Genomic DNA, 24,226 nt, shown 5'->3' on the forward strand with positions numbered 1-24,226 from the left:
GCGTTGACTTCCTGCCAATATGGGCGCTTCCTTTTTATTTGCTTTCCCATGGTCGGTTGAATTTAACACATGACCTGGCACTTGACATCTAGATATTTATTTCCTACTATGGGACAGCAAGGTTACGATTCAATATACCTTTGTTGGCACTGAACACACCTGGCTTGAAGAAACCATTTCAATTTGCATTCACACGCACACACACAGATTCTCTTGCACACTGTCATGTGTTAAAGTGACAGTGTGGAGAAGATGCAAACATAGAAAAGAGTTATATACTGTGCCTTACAAAAGCAGATTTCCACTTCAAACTAAAATAAGTTTTTATTCATAAAAATCTCAGAGTGTGGACTGCTTTTGCACTGACCTCCTCTGAATCAGTAATTTATTAAAGTAATTTTTGCATAAATTACGGCTGTTCTTTTTGAGTGATCTTGTATCAGCTTTGCAATTATTTTGCATAATAGTTTGTACTCAGCCATAGTAGAAGTGCATATTAATCTGCCGTAGATTCTAAACTAGATTTATGCCTGGTCTTTGACTGGGTCATTGTATTGCACGAATATTGTCTGAACCATTGCCTTTTAGTTCTGGCTGTATGTTTACACTCGTTCTTCTTGGAGGTGAACCTTGACCCCTGTGTTTTGAAACTTCTCAAGTTTTCTTCCAGGATTATCGTGTTTTCATCTATCTTTATGTTCCCTTCAACCTAAAAGACCTTCCCTGTCCATGGTGGAGAAAAACTTCCTCACAACATGATGCTGCCTCACCTGCCTCCCCTGACCGCACGTCAATATATATATATATATATATATATATATATATATATACTTCAGTGAATTAGCATTAAGTTGATGGTGACATTCCACCCAGGCCAAAGTTATGGCTCCTAGACCATCCTTTTGCATTTTTGTAGTTGGTGTTTAGGCTCGCTGTGTTTAGTCATGATGGGCGTAGCAAAACCTCACACACACACCCCCACAGACGATCCTGCTGTTCTGTGTGTGGTGAGAGGACCCCGAGGGGTGCCGCTGAGCTGTCAAAGCACGATGAATGAAGAAGCTGGCCTGCATAGCAAAGGGCTCGGGGGAAATCCCACCAACATGACACACACACACGCACACACACCCCGGCATAGTCTCTGTCAGTAGACAAGAAGTAGATGCATCTGCTTTAGACTTCAGAAATCTAAATATGCAATGTTTAATCTGGACAAAAGACAAATAGGAATGCAGTGAAAATGTAATCTGCATGTCCACTTGCATGCAAAAAGTAGTTGTTTACTCTGTAAGTTTGAAACAGAAACAAGCCTCGAGTCTTCTGGAACATCTGAGTCTGATAAAAGAGGAAAGTCCAGGAATCTAAGTGCAGCAGTGCACCAGTCAACATGGATTATATCAGGAAGAAAGAAAACAACACACTTACCAAAGGCAAAGACAGCCTATGTTTTTTTTTGTGCAGCGCCTTGTAAAATTAGTCATACTTCTTGAACTTTCTCAATTTAGTCACAATACAACAGCAAACCTCAATGTATTTTGTCATAATTCCATGTGCTGGCCCAACACAAAGTGGAGAATGAAGAAGAAGCAAAATCTTACACAACTTTCATAAAACCTCAAAAATGTAACATGCATTTGTCTTTAGGTCATTTTACTCTGATACAACTAAATAAAATCTAACAAGCATTTAATTAAAAACAATTTTGGATCTTTATGGAAAAGTGACAATTAGTAAGCCATAGTTATAAGAAAGCTTTTCAGTTTGACACAGAATAACGCTGCGGTTAGATTTAACCAAAATTAAATTTTTTGTGCAAAACGCCATGATTGACAGAAAATTTCTATCCTGAAAACCACACAGTAAAATAAAGTGGTGACAGCATCTTGCTGTAAGGAAACATTTTGTCAACAAAACACTGATTAAAGACAATTTTATTTGACAAACTTTGTGCAAACCATTTTGAGACACTAATAAAAAATGTTCCTGACATCATTCAGGAATTTAAGGTCGTGTGTGTGTAATAACATCATAAAAATTATGTAAACAATATACTGAAATTAACTAACTTTCACTAGCAGTTTCCATGTTGTAATGTTATTTTCATTTCTGATGCTCATACATTTGAAAACCAGGCTCCTTATAAATTGTCTGATCCCCTGTCTGTGCATCTTTGCTCTGAAGATACATTTTATGTCATAGCAGCACTTCATCAGAATCAGGTCCTTCATCGATTACTATAAGCTGTAAAGAATCAAAAATATATATCTATGCCAAAAATGATCTCAAGTTACACCTGGCTGGAACAGAAGAAGGCAACAGCTCTCTTTAACAGACATTTATTTGAGGGATTGTGGGAAAACTAGATTTTCAAGCACCTCTTGGTGGCTGCAAAGCAAAACTTGTAAACATACCCATTCCTAATTCACAGAAGGATTTTCTCAATGAAGGTAGTAAATCTCCAAGCTTGGCACGAGCCTGAACAATCCATTTACAATAATAAAGTCTGAGCAGCAGGGAGATCGACCCTTAAAGGCGAAGGTCAACTTCATATTATGGCTTTAAAGGTTTCCTATTACAGATAAACTTCAATATAGCCGCTCACCTCACCTTTAATGGCTGCTGGCTATGCACTGGCTGAGCATGTGTGGACATTCTAAATCCACTTTTCTCCGATATCACTGGATAGTGGAGACCAATTTATGGATGTGTTTCTGTGCCTTTGGTTGATGAGGTGAGTGATAATAAAAACCTGACAGCTGAGAAGGAAATCTCTGCATATCAGCCTATCTGGCCAGCACCTCTCAGGAAAATGTAAATACCGAAGCACCTGGCCTCAATAGTGCTAAAGCAGCACTTTTCATTTCCTCCAGCCTTCTCATTTGACACTTCAGTATATGTTTTTTCCTCCCAGTTTACTTTTTTGTCAGCCTGCTGCTTCTAAAAAGCCTTTCCAAGCCCGAAGACTTGCATTGTTTCCATAAATTCCAATCCTTCTTTGGACACTAAGAAATCTCTGTGCTAACACACCTAACTTTTGCTTCATTTCTCCTTCACTGCTCTCTACAGGGTGACTCCAGGAAAGCAGAGCAGGAAGGGAAGAGGACACTGCAACAGAAAGAAGGAGCAGAAGTGAAAAGAGGCGAGAGTGCAAGCTCTTAAGTAGATTGCAAAGAACAGCACAGAGGCATGAGTGTGAATATTAAGAGGGTTTTCTCCTGACCAAGAAGTCCCAGCCTGCAGCAAGTGCACCGCCAGAGAGAGAAAGAGACGGTGACACAGAAATTGAGAGAGGCAGAGGAAAAGAGCCCTACAGAATCACCAGCTATTGAGGAAATGCCACGATGATCAGCTTAGGTGTCAGAAACCACTGTGCATACCCAGCTATTCGTCTGATCTAGATATTCAATTACAGCAATTGAATTAAATATTGGAGTCGTTTTTGAAAGGGTGGCACTTTTTACAACTGAAAGAAATGGAAATGCTCAAGAGTCAGGAAAGGCAAAGGAGAGAAAACTCACCTGGGATTCCTGGTGGGGTTTTCAGGTATTTTCCATTGAAATGCTGTATCACAACTTCACACTTCTCTGTTGACTCCATCCTGCAATTGAAAAAAAAAATTTTTTAAATTTAAATAAGCTTCGATTTGAACATGACTAATGACTGCGTAATTCTGTAGTAACCGCAAATTTATTACAAATAATTTTACTTTTTTTTTTTTTAGAAAGACTTGTCCTTGTTCTGCAAAGTACTCTACTTGAGGACTGCATTCCCATTGGCAGAGTAGAATCAGACAGATGGTCTCCAGTGAGACCATCAAGAGTTTGCCTGTCTCTCTACTGTGGAACATTATTGTCTGCATGCGTAAGAAGCTGATAATGAAATTCAGGCCTTTAATGGAAGAGGTTGTTATGCTGCCTGTGTGCATAATCGAAACTTAAAGGCAAAGAAGGACTGAAAGTGCTACTTAAAAGCCTTCACAGATGTAACAGAAAATGTAGGATTATTCATGGGCAAAGTGTAAAAATGTTGTGAAAACAATAGCTCATGTATTGTGTACTGAGAGAGAAAAGACATCAAGCTGAATAACCCATCTTCTCTCGCCCAGGCACTGGATCAAAGTCTGAGAAGAAGACAAACAGCTGGCCGGACGGAGGGCTCTGATCTTTTACACCACATGCCCATAAACTCTTCTGTTAGACATTACATAAAACATGTGAATTAGTAAATCAAACACATTTGCACAAATGCACAGCTTGTTTGCATGCAGAGATAAAAAGACATCACCTGTCACTGAACTGTCGTGTTACGATAAATGTCCACTTTCAACCTTATGCATGTTTTAAAAGATAGTTTTATGCAATGTTTGGATATGAATCATTTAATATCCAAGAGAGAAGATATTACTTACAACTTCGGAGAATGTAATATTTTACATCAAGTGTTTTTTAAAAGATTCAAAGCAATAATGAAAAAAATATATTGATCAAAGTAAGCTTGTTTACTTCTCTACACCTTCTTTGTGAGCTATATCACAGCTCATTACCATTTTGTATCCATGCTACTTAAAAGTTGGCAATTGAATGATTTTGTTGCTTAAGATTTGTTTAGGGTGTTTGCTTTAGAAGTTGTTCCATTATTTATACAAATAATTTTTTCATTGTGAGAAAAATGTTCCTCTTATTCCTGCAAGTCAAAAACTGATCAATAAATGATCAATTCACTTCTCTGTGGAACAAAAGAAATTCTGTAACATTTTTGTCCTAAATCTTTGCTTACCACGTCTTTTTTTTCCATCATCACTAGATAATGGACCTTACCAGAGGGGCCGCTTTTCGTGCCTGGCCGTCTCACAAACACACGTAGCTTCCCGTTAGCTAAGTACAGCATAATGGCAGAACTAATACAACTTCTACACCTTGAAGCCTGTCTGCTACACAGTCTTACGTTAGCTAAACAGATCAATATGCAATGTGTACTGTATCTGACATACACTAAAGATTTTATTTTAGCAGAAAAGGCTTTGGACTAAACTGTTACTCGTGTTAGCCACGCTAGCACCAAGTACAGCTAGTCAATCAGCCATCGCTGTGTTCAGGGAAGCGCTGATTAATAATCGAGAAATAAATATCAACCTGGAAACTTGATATGGTAACGGACTGAATGTTATATTTTTAACGTAATCTTTGCTCGTCTTGCGGGGAGCAGGCGGTTGTCACGGTAACAGGTGTGCTTAAACTACAAAGAGAGAGAGAGAGTAAAAAGGTACGAGTGGTTTTGAGTTGATCACCTGTTCGGGTTATTTTACCTTTGTTTCCCTTTGCTGCGGCGCATTACAGCCGCTGTAGTTTCTAAACGTTGGATTAATTACCTCATTCGTTTGTGAGTATACGTCATTCACAACAAACATCAAATAGAACAAATATATTTCATACACAACAAATGGCTTCTACCGCGGTAATTATGTGAAATTAAATTAATTATATCCCAACTTCAGAAGATTTGCCTTTACCTTTACAGAGCTCTTTGGTTCCTCCTGTCAGTCTGTAGCTTCTCATATTGACGTCATCAAACCAAATTTCAGATCTACCATAACTGACTGACACCTGCTGGCCTCAGGTTTGCAACCAGCTTGTGACTGAGAAACCAGTAACCTCCTCCCAGATGATGACATGAACTTGTTAGTTCCTCTGTCCATTTAGTAGCTGATATATTGTGAAAATCCGATAGAAATGATGCACTAATCAGTCATGTTTACATAGAAACAACGCGCCGCGAGGCTTTGCTTGTGAGACTTGCGGTCACGTGGGTCGGTTGTGGGCGGAGCTTGGTAAGGTCCATGTCACAAAAATGAATTTTACAAGGGCTTCTGTAGTTTCATTGATGGGTCGACTGGGGTCCAGTCATTTATGTGCAGAGAGAAGAGAAGTGGTGACAGAACACACTTCTGGTGGAAGCTGGTTATCTACTGACGGGAACATTAGTCAACCAAATTCTGGTGGACACTTAGGTTACTGGAGAAGAAGGTCTAACATGTAGTCCACAAACATGATCCTGGTGTTGCATCTCTTGATGGTCAAAGTGGTGCAAAATGAAGTGTCAGGCCAAGCTGGTAATATCATCCGCCCAAAGACCACAGACCTTGGGGCGACAGATCTGTAGTCATTTCACCTGTGATTTTCCATTTCTCAGGGACCAGGATGACGCTGGGATGCAGAAGGGTAATGTTTTTGAAAACATGTCGGACAGTTTCTCTTTGCTGCACTGAATTCCTTGGTTAATTTGTTTCTTGTCTATTGTAAGGCCTGGTCCAAACCACTGCAGTCATTTTCTTTGGTCCAAAGCAACTTCCTCAGATGTGAAGTGAATCGTGATTTATTGTTGTTGTATGTGAGGAAAGTCTGTACACATGCCTCACAAAAACATATGTAAAACAGGCCTGTAACATCTACTGTACTTGTACTTTAATACATCAGTCTTTCTCAACAGTCCTAAAAGATTTAGACGTTTTCAGTTCCTGCTTGTAAGTTGCACAGACAGCATGTTATGCTTCGTTTAAGACTTATCAGTGGTCCAGTTTGTTTGTCTCTCTGGTGGGACACTTTACATGCCTTTTCTATTTTGATAGCTTATTAGAAAGGTGTGTGCTGGTAAAATCCCAAAGAGCAATGAAGGGAGAGTCTGGCTGCTTTTTCTCCAGACCTGTTATCAGCTCAGTGATCTGTTTTTCAGCTTCTGATGTTCAGGCTTGTGGTGGGATGTAAACATCGACCAGAACAAATGAGGAAAACTCCCTTGGCAAATAAAAGGGATTACAGTTCATAAAAAATGACTCTAGGTGAGGAATATGTCTGTAATACAGTGACATTAGTACATCAACCTTCATTTATATTAAAGCAGATTCCTCCTTCTCTCCTTTTTACTCTGCGATCCACTTGAAACAACTGGAAGCCTAGCATCAGAAGTGTTTTGTTTCATATATGTTAACCGAGCTACCTTTTTGTAAAGGAGAGAGCGGCAGTTTTACAGAAGTCTGAGTTTCCTGTGCTGAGAAGGAACAGCTTCTCTGTTTTGCAGGCCAGTGAGCAGACATTCACTAGATGGATAGACAGGCAAGGAGTACGCAATCTGGACTGGCGGAGCATGATGAGAATATCTGGATGTTTCCCCCTTTGGTGTCTCTAGTAAAGCTCACGAAGAGCTGACTCACTTCCAACCAGGATCTTAGAAAAAGACTATGAACTAATGAAAACCAGAGAAAACCTGATCAGAGAGGTCTTCCAAAAGTTCAAGGGTTGCTCCCTGGTGGAAAAAAAAAACTGTTATGCAATGCTTCTATCCTTCTGTTTCCAACCAGGCCCCTATTTATACTCCAAATGAACAAATATAGGATCAAGTTGAATGTCAACCCAATACTGATTTGCGAGCACTCAAGGGCCAGTTACAACAGCCAGGATCTGAATTGCCCCAGGAGAAAATTCAGCTTCTGTCTGACTCTAATTCAAAATAAATCGCCGCTTGTATCCTATACTTAGGAGGTTCCACATCCAACTGGTGTGCTATCAGTGGTCTCCCACTCCTGCCAACTCTGTTCTCCATTTTATCTGACATTTTACTCATTGCAGTGCAGTCACATTAGATGGATGTGATTCCATCAGGGTGTCTAATCTTAATGTGCTTGTTGATGTGGGTGTACAAAGCTTGGCGTGTACAACACACAATATAATTTACAAATGAGGCTCTTATGCAGATCATACGTAGGAAGCATACCATTGTTTTTGGTGCATGAAAGATTTCTTGTAATATAAGGCATTTAAATAAATAAATAAATAAATAAAGGAAGCACAATCCCCTCTTTGACCTCTACTCAGCTGGCAAGAGTTTGGGGAAAAAACCCAATGCATTTTAGGTGTGAATGCTAAAAATGCTGGTCAGCATCTACGTCATGTAGATGTGACAAAGGCTTTTGATGATCATCAAAACTGCTAAATTCTGCCATAAGTCCTGCACATCTTGAATTCAAACTCGGCCAACCTCTGGTGAGTTTAGACTTAGCTTAGATCACAAAAACAGAATATATTATATTATAATATAATGAGTGGGAATAGATGGATTTTAATTCTTACACCACAACCCCAAAGTCTATTTAAATTTAAAGACACTACAGAAAAAGTCAGTAACTCCAGTCAAACAGTTGGATTTGCTTTTCTGTAAATAAGGAATTTCTATTAAAAAGTTAAATAAAGTTAGGTCACAGTAACACATTAAAAACAAACATTTATATGCATGAATTTGCAAACCTTTGCAGTAAATACATTTCAGATTTCCTTACACAGAAAAGCCTGATATCAAAATAAGATTGTTTTTCAATGCAGGCCCCACCAACTGCAGTGCCTTTATTATAATATGCTCCCGGAATGTGCAGAATTCATTGCATTCCACATTTTCATGCTTTTTTCACCCACACCTCCTGAAATACTCATATCATCCTGTCAGCCTCTCACTTCTCTGTCCTTTGTCTCTCATCCCTCCCCTATCGCAGCCCCCATTCTTCTTCTCTTTTTTTTAAACCATAGCTTCTTTATCGCTCTCACCGTCCCATCCATCTTACTCCCAGCCCATCTACACCCTTTCTTTTTGACGTCTCTCTCTCATTCCTCCCTGTCTTTCAACCTTGGTTATTTTCTCCATCGTTCACCATTATGCTCACTCTTTTTTTGCCTGCTCTCTCTTACTATCCATGCCCTTCTTTTCTTTATCTGTGCATTCCTTTCTTTCCATATAGCAGTCACTTAACATCAGCATCTGTCTCTCTTTTCTCTCGCTTATTACTATTATCTTTCAAAATAAATTACCTTTCACACTTCCTGGTATGATTTCATATTGACCCTGTAACCACCCTCTTTCACATCTTTCTTTATTTGTCCACTTTGCCCTGACTGCTACTAAGAGGTCAATGCGGCTTAGCTGATCAATAAATATGGTTAGTGGCCTTGAGCCCTTCACTGGCACTCAGAATCAAGCAATTAGCTCAAACCTTTTCAAAGAGTGTGTTTACATTAGCAGCAAACAAAAAACTCTCAATACCTAGTTTGAATAGTCTAGTTACATAGACTGACTTATGGATAAATGTGTCTTTAAATTAACCTAAAAGTCCTTTAATTCCACACATTTTCCAGGATGGTAAAGAGAGAAACAGGCCTACAGCATCACATATCATCCTCCATGCTTTACAATGGACATAGTCACACCTAGAGCTCTGTGTATGTAAGGAAATGATTTAGATTCTTATCTTCTTCTCTTTCAAATTTCCCAACAATGTGGAGGGCCTCTAACGTCCCTTTACCAGCTGTCTTTAGATCCAACCTTGCTTGCTAAGGGAGACCATTTTTTGTTTTGCCCTACTTCTCTTCCTGGGACAAAAATGTGGCTCCAGCATTTTCCAATGGTAGAAATTGCTCCTGACTTCCATTGCAAACCTTCAATTTCCTGAAACGGCTTTCATAAACTAACACATGATTGAAGTAGTGCAGTCATCTCTTTGTTTCAATTTCAAATCAGCAGCAAAGGTTTGAGACCATCCCTTTAGTAACCATGCAAATCAAGCTACTGGATGGGGAAACACAGTGACCAGATTAAGTTAACCCAGAGGTTAACTCTTCCAGGACAATAATTGACCAGATTTCTTTCTCAGACACCACAGAACCAAAAGAGAAGAAAACAAAACACCAGACAAGAAAAGTTCTGTTAAGCTCTTCTTCTTCCATAAGAAAAGAAAATTTACTCCAAGAGAGAAAAATCTGTCTTAAAGATAACAATGAAAAAACCAGGTACAAGATAGCAACAGCGCAATAATATATAGCTAAGCATAACACTAAGACACATCATTAATTCAACAGGTTTTCTTTGATTTGATTTATTTTCATGTTTCATGATTTATTTTTATGGTTAATTTTTGAGTGATAAATGTGTTAACAGTAGGTTTTGCATGCAAACTGAGCCTCATTTGTTTCACCTGTCACATCACTGAAGGAAAGTAATTCACAGTCTGTCATGAACCAGGATTGGATCTCAAGAGAGATTCAAATATATCACTCTCTCCAACATCCACTCTCCTATGTACCATGTGTGTTGAAATACTTGTGGGTAACAGAGCACATAGGCTTACATGCAACATGTGGTTCATTAGATCCACCATCATAGGACTAATTTCTTTTTTTTAGTCACAGGAGATATCTTGTTACAAGATCAGATTGACCATTTTTGAGAATCCTTCCTCTTATTTTTACCCCAACATACACACACATACACCCACCCCCACATGCAAACCTTAAGACATAAATAATTAGCAAATAGTGTTCATTAATTTTATAAACACAGCTTTGACCCATTGTTAAAGCTTTAAAAAATTTATTTATCATTTTTAAACGGGTAGTTTGTTGTAATTTGTTTTTGTGTTATCTGATATGTGTTGGATGAAAATCCTTTGAATTCAAACCTTCGTTAGTCTGCATTGTTGGTGTCATATTGGTGCAGCTGATGTAAACACAACATAAATAACAATTGAGAGTTTTTAAGTTGGTGAATTCCTGTTACAATCGATATTAATAATTTATTATGAACTGCCGTAGACATTAACATTGGCTAATAACTAAATAATAAGGATAAACTAACTATCAATATGATCCAGTCAGTTGTCGTCGTGTTTTTGGCATCTCCTGCCACAGGGTTGCCAAGGCGCAGCAGCCTCTTCCACTCACCAACCTGTCCCAAATATGAGCCAGTGTAGGTGAATAATCATTTTATTGTAATAATTTCCTGTGTCATTAAGATCAATTCACATCTGGATTAAGTGAATGGTATGGTATAAACAGCATTGAGATTATTTGGGATTAATTCTAAGCTCGTTACTCCTGCATCTAAAAAATGGATGACTGTAAAAAAAAAAAAACATTTTAGCATATTTAATTTGTTTTTACAAATGGTAAGAGTTGTTAATGCAGAGCACACCTTTGTTCCTTTTCTAAAAATAATACTCTTTTTTTTGTTTTGTAAAAACACCATCTCTTGTTATTGTCTCTCCATCACTACAGCCGGTAGAAATCAGCCCAGCATACTAGGAGCAAATGAGGCAGGCAGACTGGAAAACAGTCACTGAGAAACAAACCAGTGAGCCAGGCTGTGTGTTGGTCAGTCAGCTGCAGAGTCAGGCAGGTAGACGGGGAGGCAGGTTTGGCTTTTCTGAGTATGCTGCTGGTTAATGGCATCAGGTGCTGCTGTCTGCAATGATTAGTGCTGGGGCTGGAGTAATGGGCTCTGATAACAGTAATGGATCAGCCCACAAACACTTAGCTCAGTTTACTCTCTCTAATGCCCCTCTCAGTCCAGCCCTCAGCAGCTGCCTGTCTGTCTGTCTGTTGACACAGCTAATGGGAGGTCTACATTTTATGTAGTCCATTGATCTGTTTTGTCTTCTGTGGACAGTTGTCCTTCTGGCTTCCTTTACGGACAAATTTTTTATTATAATCAATCATCAGCCATCTTCAGCCATCCATGCCTGTATAATAATTTTTTAAACTTTACCTCTCACTCCTTTCGCTTTCTGTAAAGATTTCTAATCATCTCTGTTTAAAAAAAACATTTCGTCTCTTTATAGTGACCTCTAAAGTTACTTGTTTCTCTGAGACCGATGCGTCACACCCACGTCCCTCTCATATAGCCGCTTTCTCAGATTCCCTTTCCATCATGTCTGTTCTTGCAGCCACTGAGGGCTGCTTGAACAGGTGGCCTGTGGCAGGTTGTTGCTGTGCTCTGTTTGCTGGTCTGCAGGAGGGCTGCCTGTTTGAGGGAGTGCAACTAAGAGGCTAGTTTTTAATGTGTGTTGTTATATGTGCACAACGACTTGTATGTGGGATCTATCTGTGCATATGCTTATTTGTGCAGTTGTTTATGTGGTGTGTATGCCCTCATCTATCCTGCTTTAACCTTTCAGTAATAGAGCAGGGAATAGGAGAGGAGTTTAGCCAGAGCAGGTGATTAAGAAAAATCCCTGCAAGATGGCGGTGGTGTGGCCGTCACCGGCCTCCTCTGGGTAAACAGGGAGGAATGAGAGCCTGGTGGCTGCTGTCGAGGACAAGGACAGAGTGGTTTATGACTTTGGGGGATTAATAAGCTGTAGAAGAAACTTTCCAAAGTAGAAAATGGAAAAAAAAAACTGTTAAATGACAGACTTAGCGCCAGAAGAACAGCAGCAGTGACTTTACAGTGGAGCAATAGCCACTATCCGTGCTTGTGAAACACATGGATACTGCATTTGCTTTATAAAAGTATCCACTCCTTTTGAAACCTTTCACAATTTATCAGTTTACAACTACTAAAATATTTTGTCTATTCTTCAAGTGTTGTAGAGTTTAACAGCAATTTTCTGATGTCAACACAGATTCTCAGTGTGTGTTGGATACCCACGTTTATTTAAATCATCAGTAACAGTCTCAACCCAAGACAACAGTAGTGCAATTTCTTTTATGGCTCTACAGGGAACTTCTCCGAATTTAAAGAACCATTACTTTGATAAGTATGTGCCATCAAGATACCTCCACTTACTCCAGAGACATAACATTTTAAATGTAGAGCTCAAGTTATGGAAATTTATGGATTTTTTAGGCTAACTGTTTCTCCTATAACATACAAGGACAAGTACATTTTTGCCCATTGATTTATGATCTTTATTTACCTGGCAAAGCCGACCCCTCTGCTGACCCCATTGGCATCTCTAAGTATCCTTGTAGAGATGACGTGACCCAGGGGCTTCAGCATGTTCTCCAGCTCCTGTTCATCCATTGACACTGGCAGGTTGGAGATGTACAGGTTTGTGGGATCCTGCTCTTGTTGCTGCCACGACAAAAAGGGGAAAGTGGGACACAAGGGAGAGGAAAAAAATGAAAACCGGTCAGTCAATAACATAATTGTAATGGATAATCACTAGATGGGTCGAGATATGGCAAACTACAACCAAACTCTTGTTAAGAGCATTTGGCCTCTGAGACAAACACATTTATCGGATCAAATGCTGGGTGACTACATCAATAATTTACAGACGTCAAGCACTGAGCGCATGTGTGTGATCATTTTAAGGATTCATGGGAGTGGAAGGTATGACAGTCATGCCTATATTAGCATCTCACATAAGACAAATATTTAGAAGAGTAGTATTTTAAATGGTGAAGTTTAGAGATCAAATGAGAGAAAAGGGTGAACTGTATTATTGAGCGATAGAGATTTCAATATTTCCAGAAGCAGCTCTTTGCTGGGGGAAGCTGCGCAGCTGGTGGTGGGCTTAGCCTGAGGTAGTTGTGAGCTTCCCCCATGAAACAGCTTGAGACCGCCCAACCAGTCAATCATCCACTGAGTCAGGCAGTCACAATGTAACTTACTATACAATCTACGTTTCAAATCACTCAGTGCTTAAATTAAGCATGAAATGCCATCCTCAGTGCTAATTATGGATTTATGATGTTGTAGGCTGTAAGCACATTAGCAAAGCATCCTTCCTCCAGGTAGTAAGTGACTCATCCAATCAGGCAGCCATCCAGAGTTTCACTGTATGTGAGATACATCGCTGAACCCTTTATTGAACTGCAGTTGAGACCATCATGAGTTAAATATGCCAGGGGCTAATACAGCACTACAGACAGCCAACTATGGCATGGTTACAAGCCAGGAAAATAAAATGAGAGCAAAGACTTGATGAGATTTTAATGAGCTTTACACCCACTTCAGCAGTCACATCATGCTATGTCCTCTTTTATTTTGAATTTGAGTTATTTGTTTGAAGGTTAAATTTATTATAACATGAAAGGTTAAAAATTAACACATCTGAAATCTTTAGAATAAAGCAACTTTTTTGTCTTAATGACCCGAATAAGTCTAGAAATATTTTTTATGCATTATAAACTTCAATCACTTCAAGCAGCATATTATTTTATATGATCGTGGTAAAATATGTGGAAAATGTAAAAAAAAAAACAAAAAAAAAGATGCACTATAATTGTGAGAAAGATTATGAGAGCAAACACTATAATAAAAAATATTTGTGTCTGATGAAAACTTTTCTGTGAAGATTAGGTACCGTAATATGTTTTGGATAATTATGCAAATGATCATTGCTTTCAATTTTCTAAATACATTTAAAATATCTTGATATTTTAAAGAGTATTTAATACAATGTGCCATCATAAAGTTTCCAGGACTTTTGGAAGAGAAATGGGCCCAATGCATCAAAGATTGCCATATATATATATATATATATATATATACTGTATATATAGTATACAGTATATATACTATATATAGTATTTTTTTTTTTTTTTAATTGCCCCGCAAGGGGTCTTTTTGTGGGCTCTAGTGTCCCTTTTTTCCAAAGTAGGCTGACAGGAAAGGGGGAAGGAGAGGGGGGAAGACATGCGGTAAACGTCGTCAGGTCCGGGAGTCGAACCCCCGACAGCCGCGTCGAGGCCACGTTGCCTCTGAATGTGGGTCGCGCTAACCCCTCCGTCACCACGGCACGCCCGGATTGCCAGATATATTTAACAATGAGGAGTTTTTATATGTCTCAGTTTTTGTTTCACACAGACAGTATTGTTTCTTTTTTTTAAATCTCAATTTCATCTCCTCTGACCAAACACACAGTTTTAACTAAAGTCCTAACATTTATCTAAGTCCCAAAATTTATATTTGTGATGGTTGACAATGCCTAATAATTGGTAAAGAATTAGGCTTTGTGGCCCTAAGATACCTCTTTTTCCTTTAGTAAACTTTTAACAGTTTTTGATGACTTGCATTTGGGTATGGAAATTTTATTTTAATAAGATTGATCATGGTACCAATTATTTTAGTATCAAAGATTTTTAAAACAATAATTTCTTAGTATGGAAATTTTACAACAGAAAAATGTAGTCAAGTTAATTTTTTTACTGCAAGATTATTCCAATGCAATAATAGATGAACTGCATTTAAGACAATGTACACATCTTTTGTAGTGATGATAATAAATGTGCTCTACCCTATACATATTCAGAAGCTGAAGATATTAATAGAAAAGAAATGGTCGAAAAATTTAATTTCAGGCACAAAATCTTACAAAAGAGCATTGGCTAAGAGAAATTAACGTAAATGGTGTGCACAGCAGTTGAGTTTGTTTTCATGTCAAGAAATATTGCTTTAATAGTTGATTTAGTGTCAAAGAGAATATTTCATATAAGTAAGTTCTGTAAACAGCAGCTCCGCTTAGTCTTAAAATCAGGAATCTATCATCTTCTCAGTTTGGCATTGTGGAGAAACGTCAGGCAGTATGAATGTCTTTTCTCTAAAAACAGAATCCTTAAAGACTATATGATTCACTACAGGCAATCTTTTCTCAGCTGGTCTCCTTCTGCATCTTGTTGATGATCAAGAAAAGTTGAAGGAGGAGAGGAAGTGTCTCCACCAATGTCCTGCCTCCATATTTCCATTTGCTAAAAGAGGGGATTGGTCTCTCCCCCGACTAATTAGTTCATGTATTTGACAAGCCATGTTTGATCTGATTAAAACCTTCGGGAAAAGGCTGGTGCCCAGGATCCCAGCGTTTCCCCCCTTCAAATATGAAGTGAATTATCTGGCAAACTCCTTCCTCTGCAGGTTTGCTGCATTTGGACGCGTGAGAAAAAAGCTCACATGAGTTTGTATGATGCAGGATCTGACATCTCAATGAGGCTTAATTAAATCTGCCTGTAAAAAAAAAAATCTACTGTAAAATACAATCTACTGTACATGTGACACTCTACCAGCTAAGTCCCTTGAGAGTGTGTAGCCTTGCAGCTGCATTTTTCTTTGAGTCTCACTGGTTGCGTGAGCCAATATTTTTCAGGATTATGTCAGATAGGCTTCATATCTGAAAGCAGAAAGGAGGTCTGGATCAAAGAGTTAACTGACTTAGTGACTCACTCACTGGGCTAAGCCAATGATACGTCTGTGTGTGTGTGCAGTTTGTGCAGTGCGTGAAAGCATCAGAATGTGAAGCAGTAATTTGGGTGCGTGGGCTAATTGTAGAGGGGCTCCGTTTGCGCGGGTATTATCGCAGGGAGGCCTCCTTTAAGCGCGGCTGCCTCACTAACTTTTCCTCTTTGATGACGTTCCGCACCACAAAGCTCTAAATACCCAGATGAGAAGGTTAGGAGAGAGGAGTGGAAATAGGAGTATTTTGACAGCGAGGTGAGATGGGCTGGCCCATTCCACAAGGAGATTTAATTTCCTTTAATGTCAGATCTTGCACATGCACTGCTGTCAGGCTATGAATGAAAAGGTAATTGAGGTGTGTGTGTGTGTGTATCTGATCTCAATGCGATTATGTATGGGGCTTTTGTTCCATTAAAGGTACAGTTTACAGTTTATACTGTATGCTTGTGTATGTGTGTTAGCGCATATGGTTTTAAAAGCCCTCCTTGCTGCGTGTGTCCATCCCCTCGCCATTGACCAGTGTTGTATAAGGTTAATGGAAAGGCTCCAGGCTGCGCTCAAGCTTTGATGAGCATAATTCCTTCACCTTGCCACCAGGAGGAGAAGAGGAATCAAACTGTGTGTGTGTGACAGGATGGGGGGGGGAGGGGTGAACGACGTGTCATTTCCTGCTGACGGATGGCTCCCTTGCCAGACCTGACAGCCCTGTAGCAGTTATTTCATTTCCACTCCCCTGCTCTGTTTACCTCACTGTAATTTCGGAGAACATTACCATGCTGCGGTGAGAGGGAGGGAGAGTATTAGTGGAAAATAAAACAAAAAACAGAAAAAGCGCAATGATTTTTCATTCTGATTATGAGCAGGAGGTTAAAGGATAATAAAAGGTAGGAAAAAAGAAAGAGATGGAGGGAGCTGACATGACAGGCAGATATAACACATTAAAGGAAGCCCTTGCTACCTTTTGATAATGCTTGAGGAAAAAGAGACATCAAGCTTTAGAAGTCTCCTGCTGTGCCTATGGGGCTCTCAGGGCTGTATCACTTTAACTGATAAAAGTTAGAGAGATAGATGTGTGTCTTGACCTGGGGCTCTGCATGCAACACTGTACAGAGTAAGGGAGCTGCCCTCACTCTCCTGTCAACACATTTATCTCTCTATATCTTTTTCGCATTTGTTTGACTTCTTCTCCAGTTTTCTTCACACCACATGTGGTGTGTAAGTATTCATCCTGAAGTTTTTCATATTTCTTCATGTTACATTTTCCATTGTGCTTACTGTGATTTTAAAAGACATAAAAGCAAAGTAATGCAATTTTTTGGCACGACTCCATCATCTGTAGTTGAGTTTCTGAGGATTCCTTTTTATAAAATGGCTCAAACTCAACCAGAATGCATAGGGAGCATCTGCAAACAAACGTTAAGTTTTGCCACAGATATAAACTTTGATTGGGGCACTCTAGCAAATAAATATGCAGTAAAACTTTATTTGAAGGGGTGTGCATTGTGCAAAAGACTGACATGACACTGTCATAAACTTGATATAACGCCTGTTATGAACATAAAGGAGTCTTCATGAATGTTTACAACTTATCATAAAGCATCATTTGGTAAATAATGACACTTTTATTTCAAAGTTGTACTAAAACTCATATTAAAAGTGCACTAAAAGTGTCAACCTTGCATTAAAGGTGTCATTATTTACCGAATGACACTTCATAACAGTCAAACATTAATGAAGGCTCCTTCATGTTCATTACAGGTGTTATATCATGTTTATCTCAATGTCAACCCAGTCTTATGCACACCCTTCAAATAAAATGTTACCAAATATGCTTCTATCACAACCATTCTTTATAGGGAGAAATGCTGCCTGAGTTAAATGTTCCAGCATCGCCTTTCTGCCCAGTTCACGGCCAGAAATTGTGGCAGTTGTGTTGCTCTCACACACCATTGCTCTCACCACAGAATTGATGCAAATGCTACTCAAATTTCACAGATTTACCATAGTCATAGCATTAATTGAAGGCTATGGTGTGCAGAAACTTTATCTATACTGATAAAGACTGACTCACATCAGGATGTAGAGAGCTTGAAGCTAAAAGTTAAACCAACAACATGACCTACTTTCTCATTAATTTGGCTCACAATGACCCAACCACCTGTGGGACATTGAAACTGCACTGACAATTTGTCTCTGAATAGCCAGTGGATCAATAAATATAGCAAAAATTAAAGAAGACATGATATCATGGAAAAAGTACCCCATTGTAAACCAGTGAAAAAACTGACTTTCACAACCATAATCTTAGTACACATGCACTATTCAAACTGGAAGCCTTTTAAAAGTATCATGCATACTTGACAGGATTCTTTAGACCCATGTAAGCTACAAATTTCAACATCCCAACATTCATAACATGATTGTGTCTTTATCTCAAGCAAAGTGGAATAAGAGTTCAGTGAAACAACATACAGTATATGTACAGTAGAGGGAAGTATTTTATGTACAACAGTTATAAACCAACCTTTAAATTTTTTTCTAATACATAAAACCGCAATTAGATACTTTACGGTATTTAGTTGCAACATAAGATGTGAAAAAGTTCAAGGGGTATAAATACTTTTGTGAGGAAATGTGCATCCATAGGTTTTTATTTTCACTGGCAATCTGTGATCTGTTTCTCCTTCTTGCTCCTTTCTTCTTTACGTCAGTTCACACACGTCTTGCCAAACCTTGCTATTACTACAGCTGCTGTCTCTCATCTCCTCAGCCCTTTATCCATGCTTCTGTCTCCCCTCTTTCTCTATGCATGCAGCCTACTCAAGAGATTAGAGCTGTATGTGTAATTGGCACTACAGGGGATCCTGGCTGCTTCTCTTGTGTGCAAACACACATTCAACCACACTAGTCTGTGTGTTCTTGTGTATCAGGCTGTCAATCCTTGGGATAACAACATACTAGTCACTACCCTCAGGTATACCAGTTTGGCCTGGTGTGTGACTAAGCAGCGGCTTGGAGGAGAGCAATAAAAGCCAAAGACAATGGGCAATGTGTCAAGTGGTTGGAGGAAACAGCAAGAATGGCGTAGCTGCTATGTTCCTGCTGTAGCAAGATATTTTCTTTTTGTATATAGATTGAGGATTTAAGAACATGCTATGGAAGCCATGGGATATAAAATCCATTCAAAAGACACAATTCCAACCAAATAGAAGCCGGTATGGGGATGTGAGGGCAGTGAGAGTGATATAAGCTAACTTCAAAAGCATTCTTTTAATTTGTGAGGAGCCAGAGAATGCAGAGACAAAAAGGTAGCACTACACAGGACCTATCATTCTGTCAGCTGGTAAATCTGGTGGTCAGACAACAGCAGGCAAAGTCACGAGGATGGTTTGCTGCCCTTTGATGAGTGCTTCCCCATGTTTCTGTTTCCACTTGTCAGCAGATGACTGAATCACCTCCTGTAGAAGCAGTTGTCCAACGTTTCCTGCACACTCTATAATTCTGCAGCTCTGAGACTCGGACGCCTTATATTCCCAAAACTTTACATTACAGCTTGCTTATTTTGGTGGTAGTGATTTATTGCACAACCAGGCTGGAGTCTTTCCACTGCAAAAACAATGAAGTTGGCTGGGCAGTCTCCCAAATCCACATTATTTACAGTGCCTTGTACACATATTCATACCCCGAGAGCTTTTACACATTTTCAGACGATCACAAATATAATGCATTACGTAGTGACTTTATGTGACTGTAAAGTGGAAGTAAAAATTAAACCTATTTATATTTTTAAAAAAGTGAAAGCAGTAGTGTTTATTTGAAATTAGCCCCCTTTCTTCTTAAATAAAATCCAGCACCACTGATTTTAGTCAAAGGTCACTTTAATCTTTAAACTTAGAATAAATGCAACTTTTCTGTAAAACCTTCTAAGGTTAGCTTCAGCTCAGGTAGGCTGACTCTGCCAATACAGCAAATGATAGTCTTGTATTTAATAAAGCTGACCTTTAATGAAACATGGAAAGAAGAAAGCCATTTTTGAAAGCTATAGACAGTCCTGTTTGCAATTTCCATGTGCAGAGTGCAAGGAAAATTGTGCGCCTGGACTAACACTTTGTGGCCCATATTTAAAAAGCTCCTAGAGCAGAAAAATAAAGTTGAACTTTGCCCTGACCACACAATGTTCAGGATAAAAAACCAGTGGCAGCACCATGCTGTGGAGATGCTTTTCCTCACAGCACAAACGTTCCTTAAGAAACAAGTCCAGAACATTTATATATCCAACCAAGGCTGAGTCAATGACAAGAAGTGCTTTTCCACATGTTCACTTTTTGTTTAACAGCTGACCCAACTGAAGTCTTTGCCGCTGTTCTTCAGTCAGATAAGACTAAAGTTTAGATTTTCAGCCTCAAATTTCAGCAATTCTTGTGAAATCTTTTTTCCTATTAAATTAATTATTTTAAAAGCTACAAATTTAATGTTTCTTAAGTGTGATATCATAAATATACAATAAAAGATTACTCTAATTTTACACGTTTACTGAAACATATGACAATTTGATCTTCCATGAATTAAAAGACTAATCAGAGAATCAAATGTTTAAAGACAGTGAATTTCATAACTTAAGAATAGAAATATCCTTTATTATCCCACAATTGGGAAACTTATGAACTTTTGAACTTAAAATACTTTTGATGCAAGCAATGCAGTCTCCACATTCAATATTACAGTTTTTTTAAGCTTTCAAATTGCTAGAAATTAAGATGCATGCTGCATCTTTTATAATTATGAAGTATGGATGAAACATATTGCAATAGTTATTACTGTGTTTGAACATAGTCTGTAAAATTAGTTATGTGTCAAAAAATCAATCACTTCCTGTCATCTGTCCTATTTCAGATTGATACATTTTTCTATTGTCCCGTTATCTGTCTCTGTAAGATACTAAACCGATCGATCATTCTGGGACCACATTGGGATGCTGCCATGATCAATCAGCCTTTAAAGCAGCAACAGAATAATCCACTCACAAACAGATGGTGGATACTGAAACACCCAAAACCTAATTTACAGTTTTTGCAGCAAAAAGGCAGATTAAAATCCCTCACATGAAACAAGCTAACTTCTTTAAAACAGACAAAATATGGGAAAACCTGAGTTTGAAAGCTCACCTTGCTCACACAGCGTTCCGTTTGGCTAGTATTCAGTGGTACCTGATTAAATAAAAGTCTAACAAATTACCATACATTGCCGCAGAGCACACCTTAATATATCACATCATTCAGCCACAGAATTCTTCCCTTGAGTGCAATCCAAGCCAATGACAATGCCGTGTGTCCTAGCACCCCAAGGCACTGAGGTATTTAGTCTGGTTTTAAGGCCTACACCCAATTCACACACACTTTGACAGATAATACCTTCCTATAATACCTACACTTACGGCACAGAGCTCTATGCCGTAAGTGTAAAGTCACACATAGACACACACACACACACACACAAGTTTGTACACAAACATTCACACATTGTCAATCTTTGTCCTATTAACAGCTATGGAAAATGGCTGTTTGAGTTTCACCGTGTTACGCTGTGATGATAGATGCTGTGTAAGGAGCAAAACTAGGTGATATATTATTGAGCCTTTGAGAATGCTAACACAGTGGTGGTGCTTTGCTTCACTTATTCTCTCAGCTGGGTCTGCTCTCTGCTGGAGTAAAATATGCATCAAACATGAGGCATAGGGAGAGCTATGGTGCGAAACTAGTTTTTGGTATGTTCAGTCATCCATCTTCCCTTTTTCAAACCAGTGAGGGGTTATTTGGGGGCTGGTGCCAATCTACGGTGGTAAATAGGAAGCAAGTGGGGCTGGGTCAGGTCACCATTTTATTACAAAGCAACAGACAGATACATGGACAAACAACTCATGACTAAGAGATATTGAAATACTTTAGGACAGGAAAACAACTGTAATTCTGATTGTAGGAATGGGCATTCACATTTAGTGAAAATGTTCCAATTGTGATAAGAAATTAGATTTATCATGACAACAATAACTTTCAAGTAATGTTTGAAAATCCTCAATAACTGACTGCATAGTCAGAATTAATTATACTATTTTCCCCACCGAGAAATCATGTATGGTAGCAAGTGTGAGTGTTTGCTGTAAAGCAAGCCACAATATAATTTTCCAATTAAAGCCCAAGTAAAGTTTATTAAATTTCAAATGTTTGCACTAATAATAGAAAAAAGGTGTTTTTCTAAACTCAGGATCCCCCCTCTGAATGTGCTCTCTCAAATTTTCAACAGACAATTAAGCAGTAACAAAAATGAACTTATTAACTCTTTTCACACATTTCTGACTAATAAGGCTCGTAGGAAGGAGTATTCGGATTTATCAAAAGTGACTCTGCTGCTTATCTGAGCAAAATGTTCATATTCCTCAGTTATGATGCAGAATACGCCGAATATTTTTGCGGAATGAAAGGATATGATGAAATAAATGGCAAAATAAATTTTGCCACTTAAATCTATTTTTGGGCACTTCTTTGAAAATTTGTAGTCTCTAAAAGTCTACAAATTTTGCTGCTAGCTAAAGCATATTTACTTTAGCTAGCAGCAAAAGTCAGAATTTTATAATCTACTTGAAGACAGTTTCAAAATGAGAAAACATTAGAAATGGAAGCTTAATGATTTAAATTTACATTATCTATACACTTTAACACAATTATCTGGTCAATATCAATATCAAAACACATATCTGGTCACATGTGTGTTTTAATTTTATTTGCTGGAACGAAAGTATATACTCTCAAATTATACACTAATTAAGGTCAACTTTTGTTGTACAGTGTGTACAATATATCATTTTGGCATTGACACTGCTGACATTAAAAAAATTTGAATGACCCAAGGTGCATCCTTTTTAAATTTCCTTGCATCTAGGAAGGCCCACATCCAGGCTCATTTTCACTCTTTTTCAGATACATGATGAACTGATCATACCTTTGCTTTGCAAAACAGACATAACGCCACTAAATTATGTCTGCCATCAGTGTCATGGCTCATACATTTTGATGCTAGGTTAATATGAATTTAAATGGGTCGATATGGGCTACGCCCGCTTAATCACGACCCCGTGATTTGATTTTGTATCTCCCTCGGTGAGCTAATATTCCAGAGATTAAAATTTCATGTGGAGCTTATATCAAAAATCCATTATTAACATGGAAGATGGGCATGTCAGCCTTAGCACTGTGCTCCTCCAAAAAGGAGACAAAACTAATGCACGCATAAGTGGGCAGTGAGACCTGCATGCAAAGATAGTTTTTGCTATGCTCCCTGTAGACTTAAGGACAAATTCATCCATACTTTGTTGAAAAATTGAGGATTTTCCATATAAGACATTTTGCCCTTGCTTGTACTGCCTTAGCTTGGAAGTAGACAACATTCACAAATGTCTTCCTGGCTCCATATGTATTTTCGTCACCATAAATTTCGGATTTTTACATTATGGTGGTTGCAACAACAGCTTATTGTGTTGTCGCCTGGGTAAATGCATTTTTCCGTCTCATGCATCATTCATGATATCCCATTTCGAAGATTGAATTCCTCCTGGCTGACATCATATGAAGGCGGATAGTGGTGCAGAAGGTTTTAGTTTTGGAAAAGGTTTGTGGGGTTGAGAAGGTGTTTGTGTGGGGGTGTTAAAAGCAACTGTTTCGATTTCCACAGCTGACCAATATAAAGAGCTCAGAAGCAGAAAAAAAATAGTTTGTGCAAATTATGGATGTCTATTGAGTTTGTAGCAGAGCCTCTCTCTTCATCCCGCTTTGTCTGTCAACATCAGATGTCTTTCAAATATTTTACTTTTCATTTTCTCTTTTTTGAACCGCTGTTGCACTATATGAATAATTCCTATCTTCTTACACAGACCACGCATTTGATAACAGTTGATTTACTCTTGGCTGAGAGGAAATAGAATACTCAACTGAACAAATGACATTCAGTAACTGCTGTGTAGGACATATTCTAAAAGAAAAAAAGTTATTTGGTGGAAAATACTTTTTTAAGTTTATGAAGTGCTATGACTCTAATAGTGCAGTAGTTTTCTGCATATAATTCTCTGTGTTTGAGGAAATACGTGATTAGGAAAGAAAAACTTCAGCTCATTTTATTGGGTCTACTGATTTTAAGTGGAGACAGGAAGGGAAAGCATTTAAACACTTTCCATTAGTGAAACAGA

General features: G+C 38.5%; 1 protein-coding gene across 4 annotated transcripts in view; it reads right to left on the reverse strand.

Moving 5' to 3' along the window:
• Positions 1-24,226, reverse strand: part of rbms3 (RNA binding motif, single stranded interacting protein) — a 334,935-nt gene that overhangs the window by 82,834 nt on the left and 227,875 nt on the right. For all 4 annotated transcript variants that reach the window (XM_032580204.1, XM_032580205.1, XM_032580206.1 and 1 more), the window contains 2 exons: positions 12,731-12,888; positions 3,519-3,598 (listed from right to left, as the gene is read on the reverse strand). In XM_032580204.1, the coding sequence (XP_032436095.1) occupies positions 3,519-3,598; positions 12,731-12,888 (238 nt within the window). The remainder of the gene's footprint in view (positions 1-3,518; positions 3,599-12,730; positions 12,889-24,226) is intronic.

Source organism: Xiphophorus hellerii, chromosome 13 (assembly GCF_003331165.1).
Source record: "Xiphophorus hellerii strain 12219 chromosome 13, Xiphophorus_hellerii-4.1, whole genome shotgun sequence".
Taxonomy (NCBI): Eukaryota; Metazoa; Chordata; class Actinopteri; order Cyprinodontiformes; family Poeciliidae; genus Xiphophorus; species Xiphophorus hellerii.